Raw genomic sequence first — 18,207 nt, 5'->3', positions numbered from 1 at the left:
TACATCAATGAAAATTTAAAATAGATGAAAATACATACAAATACTTTGGTATTATCTATTCAAATTATTTTTAAATAATTGAATTCTACAAACCCTAAAAAGCTTCACTAGTCATTGACATAAAGACAGTCAGAGTTGCAGATGGTAGATATATTTGCCTGTGAAGTCAAAGACAGAAAGGCACAGAACGAATCATAATACACTACAATTTTAACTCCTAGTGTAGACCTGGCCTTTAGTTCAATTTTGTTCCACCTTTCCCAGCAGGCTGCTTATCTACAATCCTATCTGGCCCATATCACCTCCCTTAAGCAAATGGTTTTTCATTAGTCCCTAAACAGGTACTTAAGATGGGCTTCGCTGTACAAAGTTCTGTAATTTTTAATTTGATGTTATTTATCTGATTAACCTAAACTCCTCTGAAGCTAGTACAAGACATCTCTTATTGATGAAATAAGAGTTATAGGCAAGCTGAGTTTATCAGATGACACCTTCCTCATTTCTAAAAGTTCCACCGGTATGGTTGTTTTATACATTAAATGAGTAGAATGTAGAAGATGGATTTAGATGTGCTTGACTGCAAGATTTACAATAAAAAATTAATGATACTATCTTGTGACAGCTGTGTACAGCAGCAGGCTCTCCATCTCCCTGGGCTTGTCCCTTCAGAGCAGTGAAGAGGATGCCAAACTAGATGGCATAAGCTCTTTTTCTTCCATAACAAAGAGTTTTACAAATAAATTTTTGATACAGGCCAAAGAACCTTTTCTGTAGCTAATGCGAAAGGAAGCACAGACGTGGAGGAAGGCCAGGAATAGAAGTTTAAAAAAAAAAAAAAAAAAGCGCTACAAGCAAACATTAAAGGCAAGAATAATCCAGCTCTCCAATTCAAGAAAAAATTACTATTCTGGACAGCACTTCAACTTAAACCACTTAAATCAATGGTTTTTAGATGATACGGTAACTCCCCGCTTAACCTTGTAGTTATCATCCTGAAAAATGTGACTAAGAAAGACGATGTTAAGTGAATCTAATTTCCACACAAGAATTAACGTAAATTGGGGGAGGGACAGTAGATTCCAGGAATGTTTTTTTGCCAAACAAAAGATATTCTATACGCTTTTAAACAAACAATTTAATACTGTACTCAGCCACGATGTTTGTGAAGTTGGGCTGAGATGGTGGCGTCGGAGCCTGGATCATTCAGCTGCTCTTCTTGCTGAACTTTTCCCAGCTCAAAAAACCTCTCTAGAAAGTGGTGTGCTGCTTTCTTTCCCCTCCCTCCAACCCTTGGAAAATGTCTTTGTTAGTTTGGTGCAGTTTGATTCTCAGTTGTAACTAGGTAAGAAACTATCTTCTGGCCCCAGAGCTCTGGTGAGGGTGTGGGCCAACACCACCCCCACACCCCTCCGTGCAAGCTCTAAAGGTTTGGGCTCCACATGGGAGCCATGACGAGCTGGCAAGCACCTGCATGTAAGTAGGAACATTGTGCGGCACCTTCCACAGCACCTGATGGCTTCTGAGCAGCCAAACGCACAAATCCTGCTCCATTTAGCCACTGAGCACTATCTCCCCCAAAAGTGATACGGAGACCAGTTGTCTCTTAAGGGAACCAATCTGCCAGGATGACTGGTATACTATGGACACCCAACATGCAAGGCCACATTAATCTTCTGTGGGCTACTATGTAGTCATTGTATGTCCCTTTCAAGTGTGACCTTGGTAAGATGGTACTGCTTGGATGGGGATGAAAACATTTATGCAAAAACAAAGCATAATATTGGAAGCCATGCTTGCCTGACACCTCCACTCCACACAGCCCAAGCAAAATGGGCTAACATCAATACACCCAGAATACTCTTGAATTTGGTTTGTGTGAGAAGGGGTTGTTTGTTAGTGTTGTCTTTTTTATTTAAACATATGGAACCTCCTTGGGGACATGAACACAAGTGCTCCATCAGCACATTTATAAACTACATTATGCCTAGATGTAGCAGTCAGTGGAGCTGCACCAGCATCTCCCCTCCACCACCTCCTCTACCCAAAGCTGTGTTTCGTAAATACAATTTTGAAAGCTGGATTTTCTACTTTGGTACAATAATGTTCAAAAAAACCTTTTTTTAGAAAGTCTGTTTCTTTAGTCTAGCTCTCCTTTTGCCTCACTATCCCTCATAAGTTCAAGTGAAACAGTAAAGTTATTAGGGTGGAGTGGAAAACTGCTCGTGCCCATCTTCAGCACGGAGAAAGGGCCACTGAGAGATACATGCACTTTGCCACCACACTCCAGCCCCATGTCCCTACCCCGGCCTTCAACTTGGGCTCTCCCCTCTACCATCCTCTTACTGCCCCTCATCCTGCTACAATTAACCTTCATGTTCACATAAGGGCTGTCTTCAAATCACCCTGCTATCGCCCAGCTCTCACTTTCACTCCAGGGCTGTCATCTCCTGCCCTTCTACTGACCTCTCCCACAAAACTAATCCCCACTTTCAACCCAGACTCTTCTCTGTCTCCTGCTTCCTCTGCCCCCACAATCAACCCCAAATTCCACCAAGTCTCTTCCCTCTCTCCCTCCACCAGTCCCAGACACCCCACCCCCACTTTCACAGCCAATTTCTCCTGCTCCTACCTGCTGTCACACTTGGTCTTGCCCTACAACTGCCCTCTGTCCCCAAACCATGCTCTACCAGTTTCCCTTTATGGAGCATGGAAGGGAAATTTCTGGGCATTCTCACTGTTTGGGGGATGGCGGGCAGCCAGCCGTAGTATCACTGTACACGCACATCCCAGCCCTAAGGGTCAGAGACAACCAGTCTCGCCTGCACTGGCCCCCCAGTGGTGGCTGAAGGGATAAGTGCGCACACAAAGAGCACAAAGCTACAGGGCTGAGAGAATGCCAAGGAGCCTGTGGCCAGCGTCTGAGGGGCACACACTGGGAGCCATGACACAGCTAATGCCCCAGAAGACCAGGGCAGACCTTTGTGGTGGGTGTCCAAGCCAGGAATCCTTACTCTGTGCCCCATGGGGTGGGACAGCACAGTATGGCAGGATCAGCACTCCAGCACCAGGAACCCTCTCCTTGAGTCATTTCCTTTAGCGGGGAGCGACTCTGCTCTGCTGCCACCCACTTCAGCTAGGTAGCTCACAGTGTGGCATGGGGCATTCAGGACTGTAGTGTAGCTGGAGACGTAGGTCCAAGGGCCCCAGTGAAAGGCAATGAGATGTGAACTACAATTTCCAGTACACCTTGCAGCACACTGCTTGGCTTGTGGCCAGGGCTGGATTAACGCTTCAGGTGGTAGGGGGGACAAGTGGAAGATGTTACAATCAAACATCGTACAACTTTAGACAAGCACATTTTCTGATAGAACAAAGACGTAACAATGTAATGTGCTTAACCGGGACAACTTTTAAGTGAGCAGTTAGGATTAAGTGGTCTCCTGGCCTGTGGCTCAACTCTGAAGGCAACATTTTGAAATTGGTACTTTGGAAAATGTTACCCAGTATTGTTAAAAATATCAAACACACAGTAGTTGAAATTAAGTTAACTATGCTTCTCTGGGACAAATGAACGTTCAACAATAAAAATAAAGCCTGAGTGTTCAGAAGAGAACTTTCTCCAGGGGTGATCACAAACCTTACCACTTACCACTCCAAGTTGAAGATACACTTCTTTGTCCTACTTCTCTAATATAAACATGCTGATAGCTAAAAGTCCATGCTTTCTCACAAGTGCAATTCATAAAGTCTTGTATATAAAAAGAGCTGAAAATGGCTGAGATCCCAAAAAATGGACACAGTAAATCTTGCAACTGGTGATATTCTACATATAGAAAGCTCTAAAACCATACCTGTAGTTGTTTCCATCACTTCACACTGACTTAGACATTCTAGGCTTCAGAGTGATGTTTGGAGTTAATGTGTATGTAGTCTGTATTATTATGTGGGTAGTTGTGTTATGCTGGTAGAGTTGCAGGAACTTGTGAAGATGGCAAATGGATCAAGTAATCCACCACCTGCACACTTTTTCTCATAAGACCAATGCAATAGCTGCATGTGAATTAGCTGTAGAGAGACTGGTTTATTTACCTTTTATATCATGACAGTCTAGGATTCTTAGCGTGCTATGGATATATGCTTTGCTGTTGCATATGTGTAATTCATGAAGCCTAAAGAGCTGCAAACTTAAAAATGATACGTGAACAAACTGCTTTCATTGCTTCACATGGACTCAATACATAGTATAGCTTCAAAATGACAGGTAGAGAGATCATCATTATGCTTATATAAAAAAAATCCCATCCTACAAAAAGCAAAACATTCTACTGGATGTACACCTTCCTCTTGGGAAACAACAGGGGAACAAAACACATGGCAGACGTTAATCACCCTGCTTAATCCACTACAGGAATGCATTCAGATACTATACGATCGTGATAAGTATAGCATGGTAAAAAAAAAAAAATCTATACAGAACAGAATTTGATTTTTGACAGTCACCACACTTCAGCTCCCAGAAAATACTGTGACTGGAGCTTTGGAAATACAAATGTTAAGTATTATCATCAGTTTTGTCAGATGTCCCGATTACTTCCCATTCTATACACAGGAAAATAATGATGAGTTAACTGCTGGTGGGTTCTAACTATTTAAGGGTGATCACTGTGTAAAATGTGTTTTCACATTTTAAAAAAAAAATCTCATTTAAACTTATTAAGCAAGTGAAAATCCAATTTTCATCTTACATACATGGGCACATATTGCTGTGCATCTTGACCCACTTCTGAAATCAGATGCAACACATTGTTGAATATCTTGACCTGATTTTAACCTCAGCTCTTCAGGTACATATTGCTATGTACTGAATAGTGTGAAAATCAGAACGAGCAGGTCTGACAGGAAACACAGCAATACTTACCCATCTTGCTGAGATCAGAATGCAACAGGCATTGTTTTAGTTCCATGCAAAGTAGTAACATATTCTCTATAATCAAGATGAAGTGGTTATTTTTTACCTTCTCACACACCATTAGAATAAGGAGACATTTGAAAGTAAAGGGAAATAAATTTACAAACAATTAAATTAAATATACCAATTTCTGCAGCGTATAATCAACTTGTGGAATTCCCTGTTGCAGTAGGCCATCAACACAAATACCTACCACCATTTACCCAGGGTTTAGTTAATATAATGACCTTGACCAACAATAGCAGCCATGGTTGCCAAAACAACTATATGGATTCTCAAGCCTCAAGCTTTTAGACAGATCTGACCAGGAAGAACTTCCTCACATACATATCATACACTTAAGGTATAAGAAGATGTAAGCATGCACTTAAATTCAGACACTAAACAAATCTTTGCAATCTCAATATCTTAGGTAGGTGCTGAGGTTTTGTGTTTGCTTGTTTTCTTTTCAATGAACAAGGTTTCTGGACTAAGCTCATACAATGTACAGTAAACTCTTTCATATCTGTGATTTTATCATCCAGAACTCTCAAATAATCACCATTTTAGCCATAAGTAAATTTTAGTCACCTTTTCCATAAGTAGAGAATAGTGAAAGCAAATACAAATATTCACAGCAAATACAGTATAAGTTTACAGTGTACAATACTACTGTTTGTAAATAAAGTACTGTGTAGATTTTTGTTTGTTTTTTAACATCTAATCTTGTTTTGCTTTAGTGTTATGCATTGCTAAGTATAACTCTCCATTATCCAGCATGTTTGAATATAGGCAATCTCCCAGCCCAGGGGCTACCAGATATGAAAGAATTTACTGTATTTGATATGACAATTCTACATAACGTTTACTTAATTTATATAGCAATAACCATATACGGCTATTTTCATTAAAATACTAGATATTCAATGGAGGTCTAAGGAGAAGGCAGCTTCCACAGAACTACTTGAACAATTTATATCCAAAAACCAAGAGGGCTAGATCTATCCCTCCCAGTTGACTGATTACAGACAACAGTACAACATTAATTTTAAGACGCCTGCATACATAAACACAAAATGTCAGTATGAAATTGTCTTTTTGGTTTTACCTTTTTCTGCCTCGATCATGATGATTTTCTGGTTGATAGTGTCTTCAGTTAACTGACGAAGTAGCTTGTTTCTCTTCTGACTTCTGGAAAATCAGCTTTCTCCATCTTTAAGTCCATGTAAATTTTAAGTTACTCTGAAATTTTGAATGTCCCACATCAGGCATTGAATTTTGGAAGCACGGAGAAATCCTTCAATACAAGAAAGTGACACCATTAACACTGGAGCAGATTCTTCTCCTTAACTCACCTTTCTATCTTATCTGTCTGATTTCCCTTTCCCCTCTTCTTGCCTTTCTTTCTTTCTTTTTCTATTTTTCTCTTCTCTTCTAATTCTATTGGCAGGCATTAATTTTTCTAACTGGCCACTTCTTCCTCATCCCTTTCCTCTTCCTCTGTACAGGCTCCAGGTGTAAAGGGCTTGCATGAGGAAACCGACTAGAATTATTTAACTTTCAATCCGCACCTAGCCTTCTAACCCACATCTGCCTACACAGAAAAATGAGTACCTTTCGTTAATTTCCATTTTATATGATGCAGGGAGAAACTAGAGTACTGCTGAACACTTTATACAGGGAGATCATTTTTGCTTTCTCCTCACTTTCAACACCACATACTAGATCAGGAAGATCTTGTTAATTTTATTTTTGCCGTTCAGTTCCCCTATGAAAACGAGCAGTGAGTCAACTACTTTGATGCCTGTCTAAGGCACGTAACTTAAAATAATACACACGGTCAGTTATAATAGTAAAATATAGACTGACTACTCCAGTTCAGTGGAACAAATACAAAATATACTATTTTTTGTTATTTACTTCTCTCATCTCCACCCCTTCCCCCACTCCCTTTGGGTCACTGCCTTCCATGTCATAGGACATCCAAAAACACCTCCAAATTATAACTGGACCACAGCAGAGCTTGCACGCATAACAGAAATCCCTCCATACATATCTCCAACATTTTTTGATCACTGGAAATGCAAGAAGATATAAAGTAAAAATTCACTTTATAAAGTTTATAAAAAAGAAAAACTGCAGCGTTATACAACAGGATCACCCTTGCAGTTTCTAATGGAGTTGAGCCTTGTGCAAACTGGGGTACCATTTAGGGAAGAAGCTGTTGGGACACTGAGGGAAACAAAAAAAATGTACTTTTCTAACTGCACCTGTTCTAATGTACCCTATGCCACTTATTCATTAATTACCAGTTTACCTTCAAATCCCCAGAGCAATATCCCTTCAATGTGTCTGTGGGGCATGTGCCAGAAAAAATACAATGAAATGGAAGAACAAATATGACAAAATTCACTGGCACTAAAAAGTATTGTTTTCTTATTCTTTGTTCCAATAGCATCTGCCCCAACTCCTCCACTGGCTTCTTTTTCTCACCTCCCTTGATTTCACTCTTCTACCTTTGCACCTTACACTAGATCTCTTTGACCCTCCTGAAAACATATAGTGCTGTTCACTTTGAATTCCCCCCCGTTTGATTTCCCTCTCCCCCAAATCAGTGGATCTTTAGCAGGGAGGGATGCAGAAGAGGCTGCTCAGCTGAGAGCAGTCTGACTCACTCTCATGGTGCTCTACTTTCAAATGACAAGATTTTCTCCAGATATTTTTTCCTTAACATTGCCCACTGTCATTCAAACCAATGCACTCCTGCAATGGTAGAGCTCTGGAGGAACTAATCAAGACCATGTGCTAGAATTTTAACAAGAGCAGTGAATGGTTAAAGCGCTAGTAACTACCAGAAAGCAATTTACTGAACTCACTGTCAATAATAGCTGTGGCTCTCCATCACCCATAGCAATAGTAGTGCATTTTAAGGGAGAGAATTTAGTGCGGAAAAGGCCTCTGGTGCGCAACCTGGCTCCAGAGCAGGCAAACAAAAGAGAGGCTGATTCACAGGGGAATTGGTCAGCGACCATTAGAAAAATGCCACCAGAAGAGGCAAGGAACTGTGTACCCTCTGGTGCAGAAAAAGACTTAAGCCTCTGATATTACAAAGCAAGGTGTGCGTGGGGGACACTCATTGCTAGTAAGAAGCAGCACTGATGTCTGTGGCACTACCGCCAGCCGCCACAGGACCTGCAGGCACAGGCACTCAGATACACGCCCAAGCCTCCAGAGTTTCCCAACCACAGCTCCGGGCCGGCCAGTGCACTGCAAGGCAACCGCCCAGCGGGGCTGCCCCGGCCGGCTCCCCGACTGCTCCCGGCCCCTGAGGCGGGAGCCGCGCCCGGATCAGTGGGGGTCCGAGGCAGAAAGGCGAGGCCCCGGGATTCCGGCCCAGCTCAGGTCTCGGCCCGAGCGTCCCGGCAGGGGCGATGGAGGAGAGCCAGGCCCGGCCCCGCGCGCCACACCTCAGCCCAGACGCGGTGCTTGGAGCGGGAAGAAATGCACTGACCCCGCCAACCCCTCCCAGGTTCGCTCCCTGCTCTAACCAGCCTCCTCAGGCCAAGCCGCGCGCCAGCCCCGCCCCCGAGCAGCGCGCGCCCCTCCGGCCAGCGGTGTGGGCGGGGCTGAGGCCTGGCAAGTGAGCCCGGGACGCAGCCGCAGCGGCGGAGGGGGCGACGCGACGCGACGCGACAGTTCCCTGTAGAGCTCTGCGGTGGAAGAGTCGATTGGTGAGAGCCCTCGGGGGGGGGGCTGGATTTGATGGTGGGAAGAGCCCCAGGGCAGCAAGGAGGCCGAGTTGATGGGGTGTGGAGGGAGGCCAAGGCTGAGCTGATGACGGTGGGGCGCGGGGCTCTGTGCCAGCCCTGGGCTGGGTGGAGAACAACCTCCATGTGCATGGAACGAGTCTCTCCTGGCCGAGGCAACTTGAATGAAGGGGTTTTGCTTGGCGGTTTGTTTTTAATTATAAATTAATAGAGTTCCTGGGCGCCCTCAGGGTAAAAGCCCTGTGTGCAGTGAAACAAACCACCAGGCCTGTGGTGCTTCAGAGCTGAGCAAACTAAGAAGTGGGTCTGCCCCACAAAAGCGCATCACCCACTAAATCGTTTTGTTTAAGTGCTTTGGGGCTGCCAGTTTGTTTTGTTACCATACCGAATAACAGGGCGGCCTCTCTGTTACTAATCAACATGTATAAAATGAATTTGCTGTGCTAGCGAAAACACCTCAGGATTTTGAAAGTACAGGTTGGACCCCTGTAATCCAGCACCTTTGGGAGCTGACTGGTGCTGAACGAGAGAATTCGCTCAACTGCAATAGGTCAATATTGTCTGGCAGCATTACCAACACTTCTGCTGCTTTCTGGGCTCTTGGAAGACATTATGGGGGGGGGGCGCAAATTACAGCTAAATAGTAGCACGAAACACTGAGTCAGGCCTAATGGCTGTAAACAAACTTCATGGGACCATGGGGATCTTAGCCACAACCATGATAAGTAGTCATTGGGCTAACTAAAATCATGCCAGATTACAGATGTTGCTGGAAGAAAAGAGAGCTGGACTAGAGTGGTTCAACCTGTATTGTTAAACAGCTAATTCTCCCAAAAGCTGTTGGCTTACTTCTTGCTATAGGTGAGCTGCTCTAGTAGCTGGCCTTCCTGCTATGTAGTGCAGTGCCCCAGCATTTGGATTTGTAAAGAAAATGAGGGCAAATCCCAACATATAATTCCACTGTGTTAAACAAGCATGTCTGGATTCAGCACATTACAGTCTTGACTACCAATCTGGGCCTGTCAAACCCTCTTTAAAGCACAGGAAAATTTAGCTGCTGCGTCTCAGCTCTCCTGTCTTTTAACTTCTCCCTTACTTTTCCAGACCTGCAAGACTACTGAGTTCTTTTGTATCCTACTCCCCGTCTAGTCCCCATGTCTTCTCATGTTTGTTCCATTCTTCCAAAGCACTCTCCATGGCATGGGCTGGAAACTAATGTGAAAAGTTTAATTTCTATTCATAAATATTTGTTGGTAGTTTTTCATACCAATTACAGTAACAGACTAACATTTGATTTAATAATGGTTTTATGGGTAAAGTAATAGACGAGGACTTGGTTCAGTTTTGGGCTCCACCAGTGGTTTCTTTGTTTGTTTGTTTGTTTTTTCCTGTAAAACAAGAATATTTCCTATCTCCCACTCTGCATTTGAGTTGCCTTTAAATTGCAAGATTGTCCAGCAGGGACAATCTCAGTCTATTTTTTTTTCAATACCCTGTTACAATGGGGACCTGTTCTTGCAGCTGCTAAGCACTACCATAAAATAATAATAATGGACACCAGTGTAGCAGATGGTAGTCTGATTTTTGTAGTTTCTAGACAAACTACATTTTTGAAATTCATATAAGAAAAGCCATATCGTAAACCCTTGAAATATGCAAAGCTAAGAGCCCCTTCTCCCTGCCTTCCCTCAGCAGCACCACTGTCAGGCTGATAGCTGCATGGCTGAGGGAAGGCAGGGAGAAGCAGTAAGGAAACTGACCAGCCCAAGTGGTCTGGTCAGTTTCCCGGGTCCCACAAACAGCCGGGAGCTGGGAACCAAGCAGCAGCGTGGCTCCCAGCTCCCCTTCAATCCTTGGAGCCAGGAACCTGGCTAAGGCTGCTACCCTGGTCATTTTCCTGGTTCTCAAAGGGAAGGGGAGCTGGGAGCCAGGCTTCTCATGAGCTGGTCAGTTTCCCAGGTTCCATGAAGGTTGGAGAGCTGGGAAACAGGCAGCAACTTGGCTCCCAGCTCTCCTCCCCTTGCTGCCACTTGGTTCTGGTCTCCCCGCTGCTTGTAGGATCCGGGAAACTGAGGAGTACATAGCTGCATCCTGGTTCCTGTCTCCCTATATGACTTGCATGAAAATTTGAGTTACGCAGGAGTTGCAGGAACACAACCCCCTCAACTTGAGGGTTTACTGTACTGGGTCAGACCAAAGGTCATTCTAACCCACTGTCTTGAATTCCGATAGGGGCCATTGCTTTCTAGAGAATCTAAGGCATTCTGCAAAACTTCCAAACACTGTTTTGCGGATGCCTTAGTTTTCTGTGGCCACTGCTGGATGAATTTTCAAGTACTAGACATAGGATTTTGTGGTAAGCAATTAATTTGTTTCCCTTCTCATACACTAAACAGGACATGACAGAAATATAAGGTAAAAAGTGACACTGAAGAAAAATGAAATTTGGCTGTCTTTCCTTCCGACAACCCTATGCTGGATTAGTTTTGAACAAAGTCAAAACAATAGAGACTCGTTGGCGTCCTTTGTTAGTAGACTATAAGGACTGCACTATTGCTATTCACATAGCTTTTAAGGACTGGGAAGATGAAACATGGAAAGAGATCCTTCTGAATAGACTTGGCATGACATCTGCACAAGTTCAAGAGCTATTACATAAGGGGGAGAAATTTGGCAGAGGAGTTATTGCTGGTAAGTAAAGTAATGTTGACCTTTTTTAATTGCAAGCAGTCCTGACCATGTTTTAAACTTGTCAACACAGTTTCTTAAGCACAAATTTTGTAACTTGTCTCTAGACAACGTTTTTACATATAACTTTGTAATTTTTGTGAGGTACTAAAAAAAAAGACTAGATTTTGATCTGTTTGTCACCTGTGCAACCTCTTTGATATCAGTGAGATTGAGTAGGTGAAAATGTAATCATATGTAGGCCAAAGGTGTAGATCAGTATGTGGAATCTTAAAGCGTAGCTGAACTTTTAGAAAATGACTCTGTAAGGTGCCAGTCCTACCACGTGTGCTCCACCTCCCCACAATATCCACCACTGTGGGGAGGTGGGGAGACCCAACCGTTGCTGTGGCCCTGTGCCAGACCTCCTCCCCACTCATAGTGCCCAAGGCCGCACCTCATGAGGGACAGGGTGAAATGAGGAAGCAGGATGGGGCAAGGCTTGGGCCATTAGAATGAATAGCCCCAAGACCCATTGGTATTCATGTACCAGACTGTGTAACTCACCCTGCTAGAGATGACCTGTGGGGCATGAGTTTGAGACCCTTGCTGCAGAGATGTTGCTTCCTGAACCACCTCTGCCAGCACATCTGCTCAGATTCCACTGGATCACAGAAGAGGAGAGAAAGCTTAAACTCCTCTGTTACATTTTTCCATCTTGAGATGTGGAACCTGTAGCTGGGGAAGAGTAAGATTCAGTTTGTTCTTCCTGAGCCCAAGAAAATAGCTCATGCAATTAAATTGTCTTGACATGCTTTTCATGTCATTAGTATGTTGTTATTATGACAGCCACTTTCAGTTGTGCAAATGGCTGAATACACCATCAAATATTGTTTTTACAGTTTAGGCAATGGAAAAGTTCATTACTGTGATACAAAAATAGGATAGAAGTACTGTTTCTTTGCTTTAAATTGTGTTCCAGTAGATGTACTGTAGGCATAATTATGAAATTTGTATCCATTTTTTATTTTGAGTCTTATCTGTATCAATTATTTTGTCACATCAACTCTTGCATTTTCATGTGTTATTATTTGCTGAGAAACAGTTGCCCACATATACCAAAATATCGTTCCAGCTGTACAGTACTGAAAATTGTCTGGTAGGGTGTCTACATAGTATGTAGATTTGTAACCTCTACATAAATCACATGCTTAACTGTGAAAAGAAATGAAGATTTGCCATTTATTTCATGAATGTATTTAACCACTGAAAGACATGAAACATTTTGCTGTCTGGTACCCCTTTTTCTTTCTTTTGTCAGTATTTTGTTAAAATGGACAAATTCAGCTATTAAAAGTGGGCACTGTTCTGTTGTTTAAGAGGGGATTTTCCTGGGCTGAATTTGCCTTCTATGTTTTCAGTAATACCTCAGTAGTTCCAGTAAAGCGTCTTTTCTAACAGAATTACATCTCATTGAATTATTAATCTTTCAGCTACATGCTTCAGTTTATATTTTTTCTTTTCATCTTGAGTTACATAGGGTGCCTTCTGCAGAGATTGACGTTTATTTTTTAAGGTGTGTTTATTGGATGTACAGACCTTCCTATAACATGAATTACAGTACTTGTTTAATGGGTGGACTTGTGGTGGGGGAAGCTGAGAATTTATTCTGGAAAACTTCTGTTTGGGAGGGGATTGAACCTGCTAAATAACTTTTGCATTTGTAACACAGGGCTAGTTGACATTGGAGAGACATCACAATATACAGAAAACTTACCTCCAGAAAAGATTTTGGAGCTGGAAAATCAAGCTGTACTCACTAGCCTGGAGCAGAAATACTTGACTGTTGTTTCAAATCCAAGATGGTTACTAGAACCAGTTCCTGCTAGAGGAGGCAAAGATGTATGGCAAGTGGATATCCCAAAGGAACTGATCCCTTTGGAACATTAAGCTATATTTTTTGCCACCCTGAATTTAAGGCTCTGATGTCAGATGTCATTACTTTAGCTTCATATATGTAGATGATTTTGGTTTTGTGGGGGGGAGGTGAGTGGGGCCGTTCCCCCAAGGTGTAATCTGGAACATTTTCATGTTGAATTTTTTGATAGAAATAGATATGTGAGGCAAAAACTGATTTTTTTCCTTAGTTTTTCATGACCGCTTATTAAGATATTAATTAATTCATGTGTTTTTGTTGTTTTTCTACCAACTAATGAAGAGATGTCATTGTAATTGCTATTATTAATGTCTATACTATTCATAAAACGTCTTGTATGTGTATATGTGTACAATTGTAAATAAATGGTTTTTAATGTCTTGTGATATAGATATACCCATTTTAAATGTTGAAACCTAAAGCTAAGTGCTGTTGCATCAGGCTGTGGCATGGCAATGGAATGAAAGCGTTCAGTTATATTTGCTGTAAATGGAAACTTAAGCCCTGGTCCAAGAAAATTTTATGCATGTCAGGAGTCATCGGGATTATTATTTAAAAAAAAAATGCAATAGCTCTACTTAAATAAATTTAAATATGTATATGTCTTACTAGTACTAATGAATACATGAAGACTACTTTTAAATTGAGCATCTGTGCTTCAAAGAAGGATACAACTCTTATTCTCAGGCATAGGTCTTATTTTGAAGTAAAATATATGCTTTTCTGCTCAGGGGTTTGTCGGCACTTCTTTCTCCTCTACAAATGTAGATGTTAAGAAAACGCAAACATCCAACACAACAGCTAGCTTTCCCTTCAATCTTGTTTAAATCATGGATTCAGTCTTCCTATTTGAGTTCCCACTACAATTTCTTATACCGTATTCTGCTTATTACCCTAAGTGGGTGGCTGGTGTTGCTATGTGTTGTGCTTTCCAACTGTGATTAATTTAATTAGTGGGATGATGCAATTTCCTTATCAGTTTGTCTATAAAGTTGTCTTGATCCTCTGGCATCAAAGTGTTATATAAATAGAAATTATATTTAATAATCAGGCACACCTGTGCATTAATGATTGCGTTCCTGGTTCCCCTTTATGGACTCTATTGCATGACTAGTATTTGGGAAGACAAGTACAGGATGAACCTCTCTAGTCCAGCACAGTTGGGATCTGACTGGTGTCACACCAGAGAATTTGCCAACCCACAGGAGGTCAGTATTGTCTAGCAACAGTACCAATACTTCCACTGCTTCCTGTGTTCTTAAAAGACATTTAGAGGTAAATTAGAGCTAAATAATAGCACAGAACACTGAGAGCCAAGACTGGTGGCTGTAAACAAACTTGATGGACCATGGGACGCTTGGCCACACGCATGATAAACTGCCACCTGTCTAACTGAAATCATGCCGAATCATGTATGTTGCCGAACGAAATAATGCCAGACTGAAGAAGTTCTACCTCTATATGTTTGGTGTTATAGATACTTATGTAAAAAGTGTAATTGAACATTGAAGATCTAAAATACTGGTAAATAATTTTATAAAAATGTATAAATATAAAAATTAATAGAAATAAATAATTTCTTAAAAATAAAGCTCAGAAATCACTTTTCTGCTCAAAGATTACAAATTTATCGCCAAAGGAGCAAATTTCATCCTGTCCTCTTTGATTGGGGCCTGGCAGTCACACTGAATTGTGCCGCTGGTACAGGGCCACCACTGCCCTTGCACCACATAGAACTCTGGTCCATGGAACCCTCCGCGACCTGACACAGAGAGCTAGAGGAGACACGCTGAAATGGAAAAGAATGGTAGTTGATGGATTTGCAGTTATGTGGAGCCATTAATAAATCTCTTCTGCATGATGGGCAACAAGTATTTAAGATGCTATTGAAGCATTGATGAAATACCAGTTATCACTTTTGAAATCTTGGCTGTCTCTGTGATTTCACTTTGTGCATGAAGTCATACTACCTGAGCTTGGCAGGGTGTTCTGGAAGGTATGTTTCCTTAAATAAAGATTGCCATACTGCTTTGGATTTTTGATTGAGGTTGAACATGTTCAGGCTCCCATTGCCAACTTCAGATAAATTCATTAGTAGGTATATACTGTTCTGTCATTCTGAACTTTAAATGTATTATATTTTTTGCCTCTCTTCTGACCACTTAAGATGGATTTTACTGTATTGTTACTCACCTGCTCCCTCCTATTCAGTGGAGTGCAACTGTTAATACAAATTTAGATGTCTCAATGCAAATATAGGTTATGTGAAATTGTTACTACTCCTATGAGTTTTAAATATGACATTTAGAGAGAGGAAGAGAGAGTGTGGGCATCTAAACCAGTGTTCATTTAAACTATGTTCTGCGGAGCACTGGTGTTCCATGAACAACTTGCAGATGAATGTCTGACAGTTTTTTGTTATCGTGCACTGAGGGTATATATTTTCGGTTATTAAAAACAGATATAAACTTACTCTTTCATTGCTGTGATACCAGATTAAATTACTTAATTTTGTGTTTGCTGTATATATTGCTGGGTTTTGTTTTTGTTTTTTTTTTTGGTCTGACAATTTTTTTTTAGGAAAACTTGCAAAGGTGTTCTGCATAAAAATATTACTGTGTGGTGTTCCATGAGCTCCAAAAGTTGAAGAAACACTTGTCTAAATTGTTGCAGAATCCTGGACTCCTTGAAATTAGAAATCAGAGAGACCTATTAGGCTATATTTTTTCATCCCCAAGCGGCTGGAAATGAATTGTTCTCTGGAGTACATTTTCTCATATTTATCTACAAAGCTTTGTATATCCCCAGGGGGCTTCCACCAGTACAACTGAAAGCTGTTATACACTGAGAGAGATCTCACTGCCACGAATCTCAGGTCAGTGTACATTTTCTCTCTTTCAACTTCATCCTGTTAATTCTATTTCCTCTTTTGGAATTTCCCTAAATAAGTCTCCGTCCTAACTGCTTACACCCTTCAAATATGCTTTCCTCCTCCCACTTTGTTTTCACCTTGCATATTATACGGGCCTTTTATACTTGTTCTGGAAAAGCCAGGCCTTCTACTGTTATAGTTCTCTGAACGCTTGCCAATTTGTCAGTATATTTTCTGGTACTGAAGTGAACTGAATGCAGTACTCTAGATTTAATTCTGTGGCTACAAAATGGAAAATACTGTTTGAGATTCTGTATGTGGGTTTGTTTTTTTTTAAATAAATAATAGTTGTAAAGTACTAGTACAAATACAAGAAGTTTAAAAATGATTAAATGACCTTAAACCTTCACTGGGAATCATGCCAAAACAATGGATTTCTACAGGGACTTGGTCCTGTGAAGTTCTGAGTAACAGGACTGGGGATATAATCCCTGTGTCTAAAAGGGCAGTTACAGTGCATCTGTTGGATTGTTTTACATCTGGTGGATGGAAGCACACATTTTCCAGAGTGTCTAGCTCAGCCTTGTTTATGCTGACTACCTGGGAAACTTAAGTATGGAGAAGAAATAAATACTTCCATTACTTAGACTTTTTAAGCAGTTTATTTGTGTATTATTTTTAAAAGACATGATCTGCTACAGCCGTTATAAACTGTAATTTGTCAGTCACAAGAGTTCTGCGGAATTGGAGTTGCAGAATCACAGCTGGTAGAAGGCTCAGAGTTACCAAAGCAGTTGCATAAAGAACATGGCTGACCTGAAGGAGTAAACTGGTGGCTGAGAGTTTCTGTCAAAGGAATAGTTGAAGCTGCTGCGGTTAACATTGAAAACCAAGGGTTCCAAAAGGACATGAAAGTAGTAAACTGAGCATTCATGAACACAAAGTCCTGGTAAGTTGAAGATAACCTATGGAGTCCTGTTGAGGGTTCAAGCCCCATTTCTGAAGTCAGAGGAAAATCTGGACAGCTTGAGCTGGTGGCACTAGTATTCATATAGGTATTTATTGGCTGGTTATAACTATTATTTTGTATAGAGTTTCCAGTTACATTTTCCAAAAGCCATGGTGTAGAGGCAGGGTAGGAATGGCTCATTTGACTTTTCCCTGCATTTATTGAATTCTTTGGTAGGTTGTTATACATTATTTCTTTTAGACAAGGTGTTTGCAACTCATTAGGTTGAACTGAATCTTGAAAGGAAATATATTTTTTTGGAGCAGCTGGCTTTCTTCTCTTCAAATTAGGACTGATGGGATTTGGCTGTTCATTACTTTTGATGCCAATTCGTCTCTTCATTCTCTGAACGAGAAAGGGGTACCCTCTTCTAAAATATGGATTGTGGTACAACTGAAACAAAATCCCAAACATTTTCTTTTTAATTTAACGTGCAACAATAAGGTTTAGAATAATGAAACTTATGAAACATATGTAAAATATCTTGCCATGAAAAGTGTTGGTAGCTATTGCCTACATCCCTGGTCACAAACCTGGCCGTTGTAATCAACTGGTCCATCCTTTGGAGTCTCCCAGTCCATCATGATTGACAGGGTCTTGGCCTGTCCCATCCCAACACTGCTTGCCTGTTCTTAAAAATGGCCAGCTTGACCCTGCAGCCTAGCTTGTGGAGGGAGGGCTGGTATCTTGGCACACTTCTGCCTGCCTGCATGCATCACCCCTGCAGTTCCCATTGGCTGGGAATGGGGAACTGTGGATATGGGAGCTCAGGTGGTGCTGCTGGCAGAGGAGGGGCAGCTCATGGAGCCATTTGCCCCCACCACAGGGGCACATTGTTCCCTTCTGGGGGTAGGGTGCCTGCATCAGCTCAGCCTTACTATACCACTAACCTGGAGCCTCCCACTATAAGTTCTGCACAGTTGGAGGCTGCTCCCCAGACTCCTTCCATAGCCAGCACCTCAAATCTCCTCCTGCCCCAGCCTGACCCCTCCTGAACCCCAGTCCCCC

The 18,207-nt window shown here is 41.7% G+C and overlaps 2 protein-coding genes across 2 annotated transcripts in view; one reads left to right on the top strand and one right to left on the bottom strand.

Moving 5' to 3' along the window:
• Positions 1 to 6,122, bottom strand: part of MAMLD1 (mastermind like domain containing 1) — a 385,137-nt gene extending 379,015 nt beyond the window's left edge. Inside the window, exon 1 of the mRNA XM_075008014.1 lies at positions 6,057 to 6,122. The gene's annotated coding sequence lies outside the window, so the exon portion shown is untranslated. The remainder of the gene's footprint in view (positions 1 to 6,056) is intronic.
• Positions 6,123 to 8,594: 2,472 nt separating this feature from the next.
• On the top strand, positions 8,595 to 14,993 carry LOC142020160 (protein EOLA1-like). Its single transcript, XM_075007800.1, has 3 exons — positions 8,595 to 8,679; positions 11,112 to 11,406; positions 13,115 to 14,993. The coding sequence occupies exons 2-3, from the start codon at positions 11,154 to 11,156 to the stop codon at positions 13,330 to 13,332; spliced, it is 471 nt and encodes a 156-aa protein (XP_074863901.1). The 5' UTR covers positions 8,595 to 8,679; positions 11,112 to 11,153; the 3' UTR covers positions 13,333 to 14,993.
• The last annotated feature ends 3,214 nt before the right edge of the window (positions 14,994 to 18,207 follow it).

Source organism: Carettochelys insculpta, chromosome 13 (genome assembly GCF_033958435.1).
Source record: "Carettochelys insculpta isolate YL-2023 chromosome 13, ASM3395843v1, whole genome shotgun sequence".
Classification (NCBI taxonomy): domain Eukaryota; kingdom Metazoa; phylum Chordata; order Testudines; family Carettochelyidae; genus Carettochelys; species Carettochelys insculpta.
This window is presented reverse-complemented; position numbering and strand designations above follow the sequence as displayed.

What these genes read in the sequence shown, in the direction of transcription:
- LOC142020160 (XM_075007800.1), top strand. Translation starts at nt 11,154, where the DNA reads ATGAAATTTGGCTGTCTTTCCTTCCGACAACCCTATGCTGGATTAGTT. An exon ending in TGGCAGAGGAGTTATTGCTG is followed by an intron (nt 11,407 to 13,114) that starts GTAAGTAAAGTA and finishes TTTGTAACACAG; the next exon opens with GGCTAGTTGACATTGGAGAG.